Below are 18,744 nucleotides of genomic sequence, written 5' to 3' on the forward strand. Positions count from 1 at the left end.
CCGAAGACAAAACCCAGGTGGATGTCATCCCCTGCGAACAACTATCTCACAGTAACACGTGGAAGAGGTCCGGGTCACGAGAAAGTCTCAGCACAAGAAAGGCTGAGCCACTAGCTCTGGTCCCAGGAGGTCTGGGAAGAGCCAGCTTCACAGACCAGAGGCTGGCGCGGTGGTGTGGGCCCGGGGGAGGGGGGCCCCGGGGGGAGGGGGGAGGGACGGTGGTTATCAAAGAGCAGGCACGAGGTTCGAGGTGAGTCCGTTCCACAGACCCGCTGTACACGTTGCCCCGACTGTCAACACCTCAAAATCTTTAAGAAGATAAATCTCCTGTTAAGTGTCTTGATTGTAGTAAAATTCACAAGAAAACACTTGCTCCAAATAAACGGGAAATTTCCCAGGAAGGAGTCTGTGTTGTTGTCATAAACATTAGTTACGTCCAGAGGAAGGCCAGTGACGCGTGTCGCACAATCGCGCCTCGCGGGAGAGCATCGCCTGCTGTAGAAAGAGGCCCGTCGGCCTCCAGTGAGACGCACATCGGCTCTGGCTGCCGAGCGGCAGCCCCTGTGCGAGGCCCCGCAGGCGGCTTCCAGCCGGGTCTGCGGGAGGTGAGTGGGTTCCGTCACAGCTGGACAAGCCATGGCACAGGGTGACCTTCCACATGTGCCTCCCACTGGACAAGCCCTGAGCTTGATGGGAGCGAGAGCCTGGCCGGCATAGCTCAGTGGTTGAGCCTCGACCTATGAACCAGGAGATCACGGTTCCATTCCCGGTCGGGGCACAGGCCCGGGTTGTGGCTCCATCCCCAGTGCGGGGCGTGCAGGAGGCAGCCAGCCAATGAGTCTCTCTCATTGTTGATGTTTCTATCTCTCTCTTCCTCTCTGAAATCAATAAAATATGTATATAGATTTAAATTTTATTTTATTAAAAATATAAATAAATATATAAAATGAGCTACGTTCTTGAGAATGAGGGCCCTGTGGCCTGATGATTATGTGACCTGTTACAGAACATGTGTGTGCATGTGAGTCTGCGTGTGTGCCGGGAGCCGGTCCATCCTTGCTGTTTCAAGGGACCTGGCATATATGGCATACTGTTCTTAATATGTTTGCTCACCTTCTTGGCGCTGTGTTTTAACCAAGGTCACCTCTCCGAGAAAGGTTGAATCCCCAGGTAGGGATTTTCCCCTGAAGTTAGGGAGGGAATAAAACCCCTCAACTAAGTGCCAGGCGGGTAATTAATCCCTTTAACTACGAACAATCATGCTTAAACTACATAATCTTTTCTCCCTGGAATGGAGATAAGAAACGCCCTAACCTTTGTAATAGAGATTGATAGGATTAAATCAACTGGTATAAATACAGTTGTAACAAGACAGAAAGACTCAGAACTCAGAATCTAGAGACAGCAAGAGACAGAACTCAGAAGACAGAACTTAGAACAGGATCAAGAAGACAGAGCCTACACGGAGCCTAGAGACAGAAGAACTTCGCTGGAGAGAGCATGCCGGAGGATCCTGGAGAGGGACTGGCCTCGGAGCCTAGAGACAGAGCCTAGCGGGAGAACATGGCAAGGGATCCTGGACTGAACCTGACTACAGAGATTGGCAGGAGAACCTGACTGGAACCTGGACACTGAACCTGACTGGAGACCTGAGCAGAACCTCTCTGGAGATCGAGACCAGAAACTTGGCTGGAGATCCTGGCTAGGCTGCTGATCAACTGAACCCTGTCTCCGTGTCCTTCCTTCTTCGCCGACTCCGTCCACACCTTTGGGGACCCCTGGACCCACTGGGGCTGGACCCCGGCATCTGGCGCCCGAACAGGGACCCCTAGGTAAGCGCCCCGCACTCGGGACGGATCGGACTCCACCGTAGGAAGAAGGTGGATAGTCTTTGCCGACTCCGTCCACACCTTTGGGAACCCCTGGAACAGGATTCCCCTAGGTAAGCCCCCCTCCCCCATTGAGAACCCCCACACTCGGGACGGATCAGACTCCACCGTAGGAAGAGGGTGGATAGTCTTCGCCGAATCCGTCCACACCTTTGGGAACCCCTGGAACAGGATTCCCTTAGGTAAGCCCCCCCCATTGAGAACCCCACACTCGGGACGGATAGGACTCCACCAGGGTGCTACAGACCCCCCTATAGAGGATAAGTAGGGTAAGAAGGTGGATAGTACAGAACTTAGATTGAGAAGATGTGCCATACTGAGTCCAAAGAAAGAAGACTCTGTATTGATTCTTAGATTGAGAAGATGTGCCATACTGAGTCCAAAGAAAGAAGACTCTGTATTGATCTTTAGATTAAGAAGATGTGCCATACTGAGTCTAAAGAAAAAAGACTCTGTATTGATCTTTTAACATATATGCTTGTTAGCAGAGGAATTAAGGTTACTCCCAGTCAGACAGAACATTTTATACAAGAAATACGTCCATGCTTTTCTGAGGAAGGAAAGGTGCAGGAAAGGTAAATGTAGAGGCATGGGAGAAGGTAGGCCCAAGGAGCCTTATCCTTAACCCCACTGCAGCCTTTCCACCCTGGGAAAGTGCAGGATTGGCAAGCTCTCCCTGGGGTGATAGATCAGGACTCAGGTAATAGCAGAAAGCGCCAATCCTACTCTTAAAATGGATACAAGAGAGCATTTCAGGTTTTTCTTTTTAATGGCTGCTTTTAAAAAATAAAAAAGGGGGAATTTGCCGGGAGCCGGTCCATCCTTGCTGTTTCAAGGGACCTGGCATGTGTGGCATACGGCTCTTGATATGTTTGCTCACCTTCTTGGCGCTGTGTTTTAACCAAGGTCACCTCTCCGAGAAAGGTTGAATCCCCAGGTAGGGATTTTCCCCTGAAGTTAGGGAGGGAATAAAACCCCTCAACTAAGTGCCAGGCGGGTAATTAATCCCTTTAACTACGAACAATCATGCTTAAACTACATAATCTTTTCTCCCTGGAATGGAGATAAGAAACGCCCTAACCTTTGTAATAGAGATTGATAGGATTAAATCAACTGGTATAAATACAGTTGTAACAAGACAGAAAGACTCAGAACTCAGAATCTAGAGACAGCAAGAGACAGAACTCAGAAGACAGAACTTAGAACAGGATCAAGAAGACAGAGCCTACACGGAGCCTAGAGACAGAAGAACTTCGCTGGAGAGAGCATGCCGGAGGATCCTGGAGAGGGACTGGCCTCGGAGCCTAGAGACAGAGCCTAGGCACAGAACGTTCTCTAGAGGCAGAAGAACTTTGCTGGCGAGAGCATGCCGGAGGATCCTGGAGAGGGACTGGCCTCGGAGCCTAGAGACAGAGCCTAGCGGGAGAACATGGCAAGGGATCCTGGACTGAACCTGACTACAGAGATTGGCAGGAGAACCTGACTGGAACCTGGACACTGAACCTGACTGGAGACCTGAGCAGAACCTCTCTGGAGATCGAGACCAGAAACTTGGCTGGAGATCCTGGCTAGGCTGCTGATCAACTGAACCCTGTCTCCGTGTCCTTCCTTCTTCGCCGACTCCGTCCACACCTTTGGGGACCCCTGGACCCGCTGGGGCTGGACCCCGGCACGTGTGTATGAATGTATAAGGGTGTGTGTGTGTGTGGTGAACCTGGGAAGAAGGGACATAAACAATTGACTTTAAACCAAAGGGCAGAGAACCCCCTGACCCAAACCTCAAGAGTGAATCAATAACACTTTCTGACTCTGATCACATAGACAGTGAAACAAAAATTAGTCACACGTGCACACCTGACCTCACGGGCCTCAGATATACATCCTATATCGTTCCCGGCTTTGCAGTAACATTACTTTTTTGGTCGGGTCTGTCCCATCCCTTCCCCATCTCTGCTCCCTCCACCTCTCCCCTCCTCTTAATCCCTTGTTCAGTTTTCTCTCCCCTCCTTTTCCCCTTATTTTTAATAACTTTTAAGATATGTTTTCATTGATTTGAGACAGAGAGGAAGGGAAAGGAAGAGACAGGAGCATTGATGAGAGAGAGACATCATGGATCGGCTGCCCCCTGCACGCCCCTGACTGGGGAGAGTCCACAACCGGGCATGTGCCCCGGTGGGGAATCAGGTCTCTCCCACTCCTTCCCCATGTCTGCTGCCCCCGTCTCCTCCCTTCTTTCTCTCTTCCAGTTTTCTCTCTCCTCCTCTTTTACCTTCTTACTTAAAAAAAAAAAAATCTTTACAATATTTGGTGAAACAGCTCTGAGAAATAATGCTGGCAAAGAAACCCGTCTGCTCTTCACTGCCCCCTGGTGGCCTCTATGACATTTGCATGTTCCGCAACTGCCCCTGGTCCACCTTTGATGGGCGAGGGCTGTGGGTGTCTCAGGAGGTACTGGTGGGGGCAGCATAGCTCCGTCACACAGTCCTGGCCGATGCATAAGAAGAACAGAAACTGCTAGGGAATGTTAATGGAAAAACCGATTTCGCCTTTAGTAAAAATGCCACGAAACAATACTCTCAGAAACTAACGCTTGGGCTGGGTTGGAGAGGTCTCTGCAATTGACTCACTGTTTTCACGGTGACCATATGTGCTGCAGGTTAAAAGCCCCCACAGGAAGCCCGTCGGTGACAGTCGGTGGCTTGTGTGTGCAGCGTGGCTTTCCCATCGTCCTGCCCAGAACGGATGGTGCCCAGCCCGGCGGCTCCCATACGCCCCCGAGACATGATGACCTCGCCTTCCTCTCCTCGCTCCTCTTCCCTCTCTCCCGTGGAGGTACAAGACTTAGTTCTTCGTTTTGCTTCTTTTTTTTGGTTAAAATATATTTTATTGATTTTTTACAAAGAGGAAGGGAGAGGGATAGAGAGTTAGAAACTTCGATGAGAGAGAAACATCGATCAGCTGCCTCCTGCACACTCCCCACTGGGGATGTGCCCACAACCAAGGTGCATGCCCTTGACCGGAATCGAACCCGGGACCTTTGAGTCCGCAGGCCGATGCTCTATCCACTGAACCACACCATTAGGGCAAAGACTTAGTTCTTTCAGGGCTCCCTCCGGTGTTTTATTCAGGAATGTTGGCCTAAGGCCCAGCGGTACAGAGGGCTGGGGCTGGAGACAGCGGCCGCACGGCGTCAGGTGCAGGACAAAGCCCGGAGGCCTGCGTGGTGTGTGACGCACTCTGACGCCCCTCACGGCCTCCAGCAGGGGTATCGAGTGACGCTCTTCCTGCCGCAAAAACCTGCGGACAACCCGAGGCAGAGGCACGGATTCAGACCATCTCCTCAGAGAGCACGGAGCAGCCCGCGGGGGCGGGAGGGAGCCGACGCCCAGCAGCCGGGGTGAAGGGCACCCCCCACGGCCTTGCGCTGCGTCTCTGTGGTCACCGGCTTCCGCTGTAAAATGCTCTGTGGTAGAAAACCTCGCGGATTTACCAGTTAGTGAGTCTTCATTCCGCTCAGAAAGGAGCTTCGACGCTTAGCCGATGGCCTCCAGTCGCTGATGGCCTCCAGTCGCTGAGTAACAGGCTACTGGACCACTGGCAGTGAGCTGCCCGCTGTCTGGCCTGGGCTTGCTCAGCACCCTGGACAGCGCCACCATCACAGACATCCTGGGCCCCAGGGAGCCCTGAAATGCCCATTGCCCTTTCGATTTGCACACATGACGTGCCCTTTCTGGGTCATTTTCCCTTTTTATAGGGACAGTTTCCAGACTCATCTCCTCCCGGCCTGAGGCAATTGCGCACCACAAAAAAGCATCAGGGAGCCAGGGAGCTCTTTGGCCTCAGGAAGGGAAAGCAACGGGTGTTTCACATAATTTTTAGATACTGCGTGTCAGCAACGGCCCAACCCAGACCCTCCCAGCAGGCCCGGCGGGAGGCGTGTCCAGCGCGAGAGCAGGACACTGAGCTGGGAAGGGGCGTCCGTGCCTGGCCAACGCGGAAGCCAGGCCTTCAGAGAACGCGTGGATTCTCCTGTGATGTGACGCGTGCACGGGAGTCTTTGAAAGAGGAGGGTTCTCTGACGAAGCAGCAAAAGTGCACCCCATACTCACCCCGTTTACACAGGGCGGAAGCGCGTCCACATGACGACACAGGACGCACTGGTGAAGGGAAGGGCGGGCAGTGGGGAGGGGATCGGGCTGGGAGGGCTGGTCCCTGGGGCAGGGCTGTCCTCGGGCGCTTCTCCAAGTCCTGGGGGCTGCTGCCAAGATCAGAGGCGAAGGCCCCACCCCGTCTCCCAGGCACCGAGGCCCGTGGCTCCTGCCCGTTCCCTGGGGAGTAGGAGGCCAGGAGCTGCTGCACTGACTGTTCTCTTTGCTCTGCAGAATCAGGGATCGGCTGCCGCCTGCACGCCCCGCACTGGGGATCCAGCCCCCAACACGGACAGGTGCCCTGACTGGGAATCCAACCGTGACCCCCTGGTTCCTGGGTTGAGGAGGCTCAACCCCTCAGCCACGCCGGCGGCTGCGTGGAGGGTGCCCTATGGGAGGCAGCTGTGGCTGGGCCGACGGGGTCTGAAGCAGCCGCAGGTGCCCTTCTCAGGGGACGGCCCGGGTTCCAGGAGTGCGAGCGAGGAGGGCGTGCTACGCAGTCCTTAGAAGCGCAACGGTCCCGGCAGAGCAGTGACCACGCGGACGTGTCCTCCAACTGCGGCTGCCGAGTGGCCGGGACGCCCTAGGGAAGCAGCCGCAGCGTGCAGAGGACACAGAAAGTGTAAGTTCCTCACAATGTGTTCTCACCTTCCAGGAGCCGGGGGGCCGTCCCCAGGCAGGGGCCGAGGAGGGGGCGCCCGGCCTGCCGCAGTGACCGCAGGCCCGAGGCAACGCCGCCCCTCACCGTCCTCCTTCCTCCGCTTGGCCTGGTGCCGGCGGCTTACAGGCCCGAGGCTGCTTCCCGAGCGAAGGCAGCGCTGGGTCTCCCAGAAACCCGCAGCTCGTCCTCTGACTGCCCTGTGGGGGCCAGTGCGAGGCGTGTCATGTGGAAGGAACGTTTTCCACGGGGGCCCGAGCTTCAGGGCCTTAACCGGCCGGCGTGGCGCAGGGGTTGAGCATCAGCCTCTGAACCGGGAGGACACGGTTGGGTTCCGGGTCAGGGCACAGGCCCGGGTTGCGGGCTTGATCCTACGTGCGGGGCGTGCGGGATGTCGCCGATCCATGGTTCTCTCCCATCATGGATGTTTCTCTCTCTCTCCCCCTCTCCCTTCCTCTCTGAAATCTATAAACATTATTTTTTTAAAAAAAGAAGTAAAATCAAGGAAGCCTGTCCTCTCTCCTCAGAACCTCGCGATCCAACCTGACAGAAACATAACTGGGAGGCAAATGCGTATTTCCGTCACTCACGAGGGCTCTGCGCTGACAGATGTGTGGCCACAAGCACACGCAAGCTCCTGGAAAAGTGGGCGTGATGACGCGGGAGGCGGGCGAGGGATCTCACGCAGTGCAGGTCCCGGGGGCCGTGGGGTGCTGGCCAGTGCCCCCCAGTCCGCTTCCCGGAGCTCCGCCCTCCTTCCCCACCAGCCCATGCTCCTCCCGGAGGTGGGGGCTCTGACACCCGCGAAGTCTCCAGGGCCGGAAGGTGAGGCAGGAGGGGAGGCCACTCCTGGTCAGGTCCTGGACTGAGACGTGGCAGCAGCAAGACAGACCCCAGGGCAGCGATGGCCCCTGGGGAGGGGGTGACTTCCAGAGGGGTGACGTGGCTCCCAGAAACCCAGGACTGGGGTGCGCGGGGCTCTGCCGCGGAGGCAGGTGCGGAGCCGTGTTTCAGAGAAACCAGGGGAGCCTCTGATTCCCTCTCAGCATCGATGACATGGAACACAGAATTCTTTAAAGACTGGACCTTAGGAGTCCATAACGTGTGAATGGATATACTTACACATAATATGACATGTAAGTATATACAAGTAGGTATAACTTAAATGTATGTTATATACACTTACCATAAGTGTACACACACATATATACATACACACACATGTCAGGGCGTGTGGGGCAAAAGTAGGTATACAGTTGTCCGTATGGAACATAATACAATTAATAAGTAATATTACAAGAATAGACTCTGTTGTGTACTCACAAAGGTAATCCTACCTTTGCCTCACTTGCATATGCTTCACATGGGACTCTCTGACACAGACAACATCCATGTGCTCTCTAGGGAACCTGTAACACGGGCCGTGAGGAGCAGGCTACGCCGGCCCATGCGGATCCTGTGTGCAAATGAGTGCGTCCCAACCCTCCCAGGACCAGCCGGGAGGGACGCCCACGCCAGGGCCCACGCCGAGAAGGCTGGGCTCCAGGCTGGTCCCAGCAAACCTGAGCCTCCGCGGCTGCCTGTGATGTCCACACCCCGCACCCCCTGCACCCCCGCACCCAGCACACCCCACGCACCCCACTCAGCGCTCCTGTAGGTGTGAACATTTTGCACCTCATTTTCTTATTACAAACTACTTGGGCCCACAGGGGCTTTGAGGTCAATAAGCGGATCCCATTTCAAATCTCAGTAACCATCTCAACAGCTCTATCCGCAACACTGGAGATGACAGTGTCGCCTGGAGCTGAGGGGACGTCCTACCCGCACAGGAAACAGAGGCATGACCAGGCCAGGGCCCCCGCGGAGCCTCGTCCCCACCGCCCCGCACCCCACCCACATGTCTCCCTCAGTCCCCACTGCCCTGTACCCCACCCGCATGTCTCCCTCAGTCCCCACTGCCCTGCACCCCACCAGCATGTCTCCCTCAGTCCCCACCGCCCTGCACCCCACCAGCATGTCTCTCTCAGTCCCCACCGCCCTGCACCCCACCTGCATGTCTCCCTCAGTCCCCACCGCCCTGCACCCCATCCACTGTCTCCCTCAGTCCCCACCGCCCTGCACCCCACCCGCATGTCTCCCCCAGTCCCCACCACCCTGCACCCCACCTGCATGTCTCCCTCAGTCCCCACCGCCCTGCACCCCATCCACTGTCTCCCTCAGTCCCCACCGCCCTGCACCCCACCTGCATGTCTCCCCCAGTCCCCACCGCCCTGCACCCCACCTGCATGTCTCCCTCAGTCCCCACCGCCCTGCACCCCACCTGCATGTCTCCCTCAGTCCCCATTGCAGTCTCTGGCACTAGAGAGTGTGCTTGTCTTGCAGAGTGTTGGTCAATGTGAAGAAAACTGTCCCCAGATGTATCTGGGTTCAAACAAGCAAGCTTTGCACTTGGGGCTGCGTTTATCTGCGATTCTTTAGAGATGACACTGCAGTTACTATCTAGACCGTCTATGGAGAGAAATATTTCCAAAGAAACAAGAATAGTAGCATAAATACCGTTGGATGAGGACTATTTTAGCAACTTAATAAAGTGAAGTCTTTGCAAATAAAAACAGCCCCAAATTACCTATAATTACAGCGCAAACGACAAATGAGGTTTATCCACTCATCTTGACAATGTTGGCCATTAGGTTTGATTATAAGAATTTAGATGAAACTGAATTGCCTTTCATTCAAAACAGTCTCAGAAAGACTGTAAACAGTTCAGAAAAGCCTCCCCCTGCTCAAAACACCAGCATTCGCAGTGAATTTGCTCCAGGCCGGGCACGTCCCGCGCCATCGCAGCGAAGGGGCACGAGGTGTCATCACGCGGCTGTGGTCTCCTGGCTCACCCACGAGCGCACATGGGCTCCCCCCTCACGCGGGTGGAGGCAGCCAATACCCAGATTCAGGTCCTGCCCGCCCGATGCCCACGGGCACCACACATCCCAGACTGCCGGCAGGAATGGCAGCGAGTTTTAATGTAGCTGCAATAAAGTCGATATCAGAACGGCACTGTGCTTTTATGGTCGAAAACATAAGGCCACCTGCTCACCTGGCCAGCTCCGGGGAGGCCTGCGTGGCGGCCGTGCAAACTCAGAGACCTAAAGTGACCACACGGGATGGTCTGAAATTAAAAATTTAACTAAAAGCAGTTATGGTGGGTCGTCACGTCCTAGGCCAGCATCTTCCCTGACAAAGATCAGCATGGATCTGTACTGAACTGTTGTCTTTCTGCATCTAAGATAACAACACACCTGTGGGCTGTCGGGTAACTTGTAACTTCCCTTTTTCAGGGCCGCTCAGCGTGCAGCCAATGGCACCATGGGGGGCCCCAGATTGCCTCCTGGTGATTGTCACCATGTTCATTGTTGACCTTTAACTGCCCTGCACCCACCTAAGAAGCACGTGTCCATCATTTCACTTTTACCCAATCCCAGAGCTTTCCAGCTTTGCTTTCTCCCACCCCCCAATCCATCACCAATGGAGTTCCTGTCACCCACTTACGGCTCCCCCTTTGATGGTAATTTATAAAAACAAGGTGAAAACCCGCCATTCTCCGGAGCATTATCCCAATCCGCTGAGATTCTGCTTCTTGGTAATTGTTGACAGTTTGGCTCAAATAAACTCACAAAATTCTTTACAGGTTTGAATGTTTTTGTTGTTGCTGTTGTTTTTTTACACTAACGCTTTCTTCATGTGTTCTTTCTCCTTGTAATTCCAACAATGATTTTATTCCGATGGAGTCAACTCCCACATGGAGTGCACCTCTTCTCTAGGTGTGGCCTGCAGGTCCCTGGTGGGGCGTGGGCCTTCTCGGAGGGTGTGGCATTTTGATAACAATACTAAGATGCCCGTGCTTTCTTCCATGTGTTAATGGCATAGAAGCAAGGGTGAGCGAAACTGACAGCAGCCTCACACCTGCCGAGGTGCTAGGGACCAAGCACTAGAAAGTTTTCTGATAAATACATTCACACCTCGTTTCCCCAAGGTCTCCATTTCCAACAGTTCAGTTCTCAATTAAGTTGTTCACAGAAAAAAATGTCTCGGTTGTCGACCCAAGCTTCAGTTTTCCACCAGACAGACAACCCTTTCATGCTGAAACCTCAGTGGGCAAAAAGCGTCCCTCAGGCCACGAACAAAGGAGGGAGTGCTGTTGTTGCTGGGGAATCCAAGATTAGCACAGTTTTAAGTCATAAAGGGGCCGCCAAGGGTGCTACTGCTGCTCAGGGCATGAGGGAACAGTGGTCACAGGCCAGAGAAGAGGCAGGGAGCCTGTGGCTGCTTTGGGTGGAGGAAAAGCAGGGAGCGGGTGGCAGCATTCGGAGGCAGCGACATGGAAAGAAAGGACGACGCTGCACGAGGACCTGGTGCTGAAAGTGGTTGAGGCGAGTAGGGGCGGTTCCATAGGTTTAAGAAAAGAAGTGCTTATTTATAGATTAAACAGCACATGAAACATGTACTATATATAAGGTTAAAACGGCATCGTTTCGGGGTCTGGGAAAGATTAACTCAACTTACATTATTTCTAATCAGGAAAAAACAATTCCATTTTCGGATAAATTGTTTGTCGAACAGCCTTCCGGAACGAATTAAGTTCACAAACTGAGGTCCCCCTGTATAGCCATGCTAATACATGTGACGCTGTTGCTATTATATTCTGAAATACGCGAACATTTGAGAGAATGGCCCATGCGTGGTGGTACAAGACCATGCGTGGATAAAGCCTTAATTCAATGTGGAAGCCAGAGGAACAAATTGTAGTGTTCATTGTGATGATTTAATTCCACATTGCAGGTAACATTTACGTGGGTATCATTTGTCAATTTTTATGGTAGTTTAAATATGAATAAGCATAACTGTTTGAAAGGCTATTAAAATATTCATTCCTTTTTCAACAGTACGTGAGGGCAGAAAGTTTTAAAAAATATTTTAACCCTCCCCAAAATGCAGTTTAACAGATTGAGTGCAAGAGCAGATATTAGTGTCCGTATACAGCATGACCATACTAACAATATCAAAGGGAAGCTGGAGTGGTATGCTCAGACAAGGCAAAGCTGGTGTCAGAGCAATGGGTGCTATCAAGAGTGAAGACAGGCACTTTGTCGTATTAAAGATGTGAATTTCTTAAAAAAACATAATTTCAAACATGCATGTACCTAATAATACCGCTTCAAAATCCACGGAGCGGAAACAGGTGAACTACGATGAGAGCCAGAGAAATCCACAATTCCAGCCGGAGATCCCGTGCCGCTCTCTCAGTGACAGAGTGAGTGGCAAGATGCCCACGAGGGTGTTAGCGACCTGAACAACTCCATCACCCACTCGCTCTAAAGGCGTCCTGTACAATTCTCCACCCAAATGTGACTCAATGTGAGTTCTTTTCCAGGTACGCAACGTGTTTGCCAAGATAAAGCATTTCTAGGCCAGACAATAATGGTCCATAAATTCAAAAGAAGTGAAGTAATATAAAGCGTTCTCTCTGAGCACCAAGATCCTTGGAAAATCCCTAGATATTTGGAAACTTTTAAATAACCCACGGATCAGAGACGTGGTCCCCGGAAAACGAGAAAGTGCTGTGCGCGGCAAAAACAGGGAAATGTGACTCTATGGGATGCGGTTAAAGCAGTTCTTTGAGCGCAGCTCCTATCACTGAACAGCCCCGTTAGAGAAGTCAGAAGGCCTTAAATCACAGCGTGGATCGTAGGGATGGAGAACAAGAAGAGCGCATAGATCACACAGGAATCAGAAGCAAGTGCATAATGAGCGACTAGAGCAGAAATCGATGGGATACAAGGCGAGGGAGGCCAACAGGAAAAAATCAGGGACACTGAGTGTGTGTGTGTGTGCGCGTGTGTGTGCGTGTGTGTGTGTGTGTGTGTTGAGAACATCAACACATTCACATTCTCTAGGGCGATGGATCCGGTAAAAGAGAAAACAGAAACCACCAACATCAGGAATGAGAACTGTGACATCATTAATAATGTAAAGGACGAGAAGGGAATGATATGAATAATTTTATGACATTAAATTTGACAACTTAGATGAAGTGAAAAATCTCCTTGAAATATGAACTCTCAAGCTCACTCCAGTAGAGATACATGACCCGAGTAGGCCTGTCTGAAGGAATGAAGTTGAATTTGTAATTTAAAAACTTTCTCTTAAGAACATATCAATTCCAGATGGCTGCCCTGATGAATTTCCCAGAATTAAAATGTCTATCTATCTATCTATCTATCTATCTATCTATCTATATCTATATATTTATTTATTACCAGTTCTATACAAACTCTCCCAACTATTCAAGAAGAGAGAATCTTTCTCAATTAATTTTTTGAGACCAGTACTACTCTGATAGCAAAACTAGATTAAGTCATTACAAGGAAAGTGTACAGGCCAGTAACTTTTCTGAACATATATGCAAACAATCTAAAAAAATACCAAATAAGAACCAACCGTTTATAAAAACACACACATCAAAACCAAATGAATTTCACCCCGGAGTGCAGAGTCAGGAAAACCTATGCAATTCCTATCAACAAACCAAATAAACCAAAAGATCATGTCACTTGATGTAGAAAAGCTTTTGACAAAATGTTATACCCGCTTCAGATTAAAAACTTCCCATAACCTAAACACGAAGGGTACTTCCTCAACCTGATAAAAGGAACCAATAAAAATCGTGACGCTAAAACCGCTCGGGAAGATGAAATCCAGAATGCGCTCGCTCACCTAGGATCAGGGAGACAGCAGGAACGCCTGCTACCTCTATTCGCCTTGTGACACAGGCTCCACCCAGTGTCCTCGGGCAACAAAGGAAGCAAAAGGCATTCTGGTTGGACAGACAGGATTAAAACGCCTCTAACTGCACCTGAAAGTATCCCCTGGGCAGCGAGTCCGATGAAATACTCGCCCCCCTTCCTCCGCTATTTTCTCTCAGTTGTTAGCTCCCTTCATGGGCTAACTTGCTGCGTGTCTTTTCTGTTCCTCTCTCAAAAACCAGTGAGATAATGGGAAAGAAAAATGAGTTTCTGGCTCCCCTGCAGTGTTTGATTGCGAAGCTTTTCCCTAATATGTGTTCCCATCTTGAGTCATTTTGAAAAGGTTTAAGTTTCTTTTAAAAAATATGTTTTTATTGATTTCAGAGAGGGAGAGAGAGAGAGAGAGATACAAATATCAATGAGAGAAAATCATTGATCAGCTGCCTCCTGCACGCCCCCTACTGGGGATCCATCCAGAACCCAGGCATGTGCCCTGACCGGGAATGGAACCGTGACTTCCTGGTTCACTGAGCCACACCGGCCAGGGAGGTTTAAGTTTCTTGAAATAAATGAAAAGATACAAATATCCAAGCCAACAGCACTGCTCCCAGGACCACAATCATAATGCGCTGACCGAAAAGCAGTCTCTAGGTCATCGTGACCCTCGTACAATGAATGATAACATTTTCTAAATGAGACGCCCAGCAGGCCACTTCCACGCATTAACACGAAAGCTTATTTAATGAAATAATTGGGAAGCGACAGTTAAATTTTCTCTCCATCTATTTCTTTTTTTACACATTAACCCAAATGCATTAGACTATGAGAAGAAATTAAAACAGGGGGGAAAAACCTAGAGATGCATTTTGATTATATACATTTTGAGTTAATTTTTCATATTGGGTCGTACAGTGAAAGGTGGCAACTCTAGCGCACCTGGAATTTTCAGCACAGATGTAGAGTTCTACTAATAACATAGCTGCCTAATAATGGAGAAGTTGTATCTTTAAATCGAAAGGAAAAGAAAAAGATTAGCGACAGCAAGCTCACATTTCGTGCGTTAGAAAATAATGTTCTTTTCAAGTCATGCCTGTATCTCCCACCTGAAGTCAGCTCCTGCTCGTCGCCCGAATTCTGGAACCCCTGGGTCTGGGCACATGTCGGAGACGAGGGCTTCGCCTCCCTGACTCACTGGAATAGAAGAGAGAGAAACAATATTATGATTGTGTGCAGCTACTGGGGAAATGCCCAGAGAATGCACTTATATTAGGCAGATTCGGTTCTTAAGTTATGACTTAAAATGCGATTCTTTAAGGATCAAGACAGTTGAGCTGCAATAAAATGAACGATTATTCTTATCCTCATCCCATGAGAGGGTCCTGTTTTATTGGTTTGAGCTGCTCTGGACTGAAGGGCTCTATTATTTGCTCATTGCGGTTGACTCTGTGGCCGGCTACAGTGACAAGAAAAGAGAGCTGCCCGGGAAGATGTCTAAGTTTATCAGAAGGAAGACTTCGGTCACTCCCCAGGGAGGAAATAATGGTGCTCATTATCGATGAAGCCCTAGACAAGAGATTTTTAAAAAATGGACCGTTACACTTTAGCCATCAAACACGTTCGTCACTGACCTTCAGCGAGCTTCAGTTTTCTCGCACAGATGGGCTCATTCACCTCCTGACTGGCCCGTGGAACGTCTGTCCCCTGGGGGGATGCTGTCCAGTCACAGGACAGTGTCTTAAGGACTCTATTGCTTATTAGACAGAGTGGCTGCCACTCCAACCCTCACCCCCCCCCCCTATTTAACGTGTCCACTCCAAGCTAGGACGGAGGCAAAGCCAGAGGGTCTCTATTAGCTCAGAGGCCTCTTCCAGAGACCCTCCTACAGCCTCTGCTCAAGTCTCAGAGAACGGAAGCGAGCCACAAGTCAACAGATGAGCAAGTTGCTGGCAAGAAAGACAGAACTGCCTTTCCTCCATTTCATTTAAAAGCAATTCCACAAGCTGAGGTCGGAGTAGGAACCTCCATGCCCTCATTCCATGGTGGAAACATCAAATAAACAACCACAGGCAAAGGCATGTTGTAGGTGCTCTGCACACCATGCAGAGATTCAGAGCAACCCAGCACATGCCCGTGAGGAAACCCAGTCACCTGGTCCATGGGAGAGAATGCCATGGACTTCTCACGTGGCCCGTCTCACACCTTCCTTGACTTGTGGCAGGGCAGGTGGGAGGAAGTAGCCTAGTCCTGGTTTTCTTACTGGAGACAGAGGAGCTGAGAGGACCTGGTCTGCCATGTGCTGGCCCCCCTGTGGGCTGCTTGAGGGACTGGTGTCTGTCTTGCCTGACTTGGAGCTCAGATGGGCAATAGGAGTGGACGCCACGGAATGAATGGAGGAGCCGCCTGCATGTCAAAGGTGCACAGGAATGGCAGCCGTGTGGACACCTGGGCAGGAAACTGCAGGCGGCAGAATTCAACAGGATGCCTAAGGACCCGTGAAGAAGCTGGGGCGGGGCTGTTGGGTATTAAGATCTTTTAAAGTGACTGAGTTAGCAGGTAAGGGGAGCACACACACAGACCAACCGGACTCATGCCCAGGAAAGACCTGAGGAGATCGAAAGCCTTTGTTTCCGGCTGGTTCCCAGGCCCAGGGACCCAGGAGTTTGTACAAGTCCTCCATACCACCCTGCAAGGCCTGGGAGAGGCAGCTTTGTCTCTCAAAGGCCCAGTTTATGAGATAGAGCACGAGGCCTACAAGGAAAGAAGAAAGCAGGGTCCCGGCAAAGGAAAAGCAATCTCCAGAAATACCCCCGAAGAAACACACGCATCGGACTGCCTGCGCAAAGGTGTTCAACGTGCACTGGGGTGCAGAACAGCCGGACTGCTTTTAAATCTAAGGAAAAGCATAGACATACGAATCCAAGGAGCTCAACCAACTCCAAGTAGGAAAACTCAAAGACCCGCAGCGAGACACACATCAAAGACAAGGACAGGGAACCCTGAAGCAGAACGAGGAAAGGGACTCCTCTCACGTAGGGATGCCCATGACACCGTCAGCAGGTTCCTCAGCCAGAACCGTGCAGATGAAAAGGCAGTGAGGCGAGATCTGGAACTGCTCAGAGGAAAACACCGTCAACTGAGAATTCTGCCTCTAGCGAAATGGTCCTTCCGAAATGAGAGGAAAGTTAGAGCATTACTAGACACGCAGAAGCTGAGTGACGTCATTACTATGTCACCGACCCTCTAAGAAACGCTAAAGGACACTGGATACCAACTCAAAGCCACACGGGAATACAGCGTTCTCCGGTAAAAGTAAACACGGGGAAATACTTTTAAAGACCCACTATTCTGTCAACGTGAATTGCAACCCCACATTTGTATTTCCTGCAGAACGTAAAGACAAATGCATACAAATAATCATAAATCTATGTTAGTAAGCACATGCTAGAGATGCAATTTGTGGCAACAATAGTATAAAATAGTTGGGAAAGCTGTAAAAAAGCAGTTTTCTGTAAGTGTAGTCTCCATGGCAACCACAAAGAAAACCTACAGAATACACACAGAAGGAAATGGGAAAGAGACGATTGTAATAAACTGAACACAAAGGGGGATAGTAATGGTGGAAACGAGGAACAGAAAGCTACAAGACACACAGAAAACAAATGAAATGGTCCATGTGAGTGCCTTCTGAGCTGTAATTGCTTTGAATGTAAATGGAAGCTACTCTAATTGTACCCCTTCAAAGTTCCTATGTTTAGCGCTGGTGGGTGGTGTGGGTTTTAGAGCGTTGTTCAAAACGCCAAGGTTGCAGGTTTGATCTCTGGTCAGAGGACATAAAAGAAGCAACGAATGAATGCAAAAAAAAATTAGTGGGGAAACAAAATCACTCTCTCTCTCTCTCTCTCTCTCTCTCTCTCAACCACACAATAAAATATTACAAACATGTTGGGGCCTTAACTCTCAGTCCTACAGAATCCGGCTGCTTCGGAGAGAGGGTCTTTGAAGAAGTGGTTCCACAGGAACGGGGTCATTAGAAGTGGCCCTGCTCCAACACGCCTGGTGTCCTGCTAAGGAGAGGAGGTGAGGACGCAGACACGCGCAGGCGGGCGGCCAGGCGAGGCCGCGGGGGAAGCCGGCACCTGTCAGCCACGGAGAGGGCCTCTGGAGAACCAGCCCCGCCCCACCTTGCTCCTGCACGTCCAGCCTCCAGAGCCGAGAGGAAATGAATGCCTCCTGCTTCATTGCCCAGACTGTGGCCGCGCAGATGGCAGCATCTGCAGACTGACCCCCCGCCCCCCGCCCCCCTAATCTAAAGACACTGCCTGGCAGAGTGGGCTAAGAAGAACATAAGGACATGCACAACTACCTGCTGGCCACAGACACTCACTTCAGACCTACAGACACAGAGGTGGAAAGGGGAGAGGAGCTGACATCACGGAGCCCGAAGGGAGGACGGCGGTGCGGGAGCCGGGGGAGGAAGGCCGGAATGACTGTTCACACGTCAGAGAGGCTCCGTCCGGGACGCTGAACACATTCTGGGGATGATGGTGGAGCCGGGTTACCAGGACGTGAACGCACTTGATGCTGCGGAACTGTGTGCGTCACGTGGGGGGAAAGTAACTTTCCTGTTCGTGCATCTCACCGTGTGTGTCTGTGTGTGTGTGTGTGTGTGTGTGTGTGTGTGTGTGTGAGAGAGGGGCGGGGGGAGAGAGAGATCCAACAAGGCATGGGCATGTAAGCTACCAGCAACTCCACGTGATCCATCTGACCGTTCCACTGGGTTTCCTCCGCCCCTGGGTTTAGTCCACCGCGTCTCCCAGTCCGTAGGCAGGGCCTACGAACGCCTCTCAAAGTCATCTATGGAGATTCGAGTGGTAACTGTTTATGCCCCAGTGCAGAACGCTGCATCCAGCTGCTTTCCCGCCATCATTTGCTCCGTGTCGCCTACATTCCCCAGCGAAACGGTTCCCTGTGGGAAGTGAAGACGGCTTCACCGAGGGGCACGGGCCGGGCTGTTCAGCCAGAGCCGGGCTCCTGGTGCCATCTCCGAGCCCCACACAGGTCCACGGCACAGAAAGGCTCCCAGGCCTACGGCCCCCTTGCCCCTTCCGTCTTGAAGCGGGAACAGCAGTGAAGAGAAGTGGGGGGCACGGGAAGCCCCCTCCAAGTCAGATGAGAGCACTCCCCATCTCACAGCTAATGTCCAGGTGCTCGTTCATGAGAGAAAGGGCAGGTGGAGGGTCTGAGAGCCC

General features: G+C 51.5%; 1 protein-coding gene across 1 annotated transcript in view; it reads right to left on the minus strand.

Moving 5' to 3' along the window:
- The window catches only part of CSMD1 (CUB and Sushi multiple domains 1), an 858,055-nt gene that overhangs the window by 219,052 nt on the left and 620,259 nt on the right, over nucleotides 1–18,744 (minus strand). The window contains exon 8 of the mRNA XM_059685840.1: nucleotides 14,599–14,686. Within this exon, the coding sequence (XP_059541823.1) occupies nucleotides 14,599–14,686 (88 nt within the window). The remainder of the gene's footprint in view (nucleotides 1–14,598; nucleotides 14,687–18,744) is intronic.

This window comes from Myotis daubentonii, chromosome 2, assembly GCF_963259705.1.
Source record: "Myotis daubentonii chromosome 2, mMyoDau2.1, whole genome shotgun sequence".
Taxonomy (NCBI): domain Eukaryota; kingdom Metazoa; phylum Chordata; class Mammalia; order Chiroptera; family Vespertilionidae; genus Myotis; species Myotis daubentonii.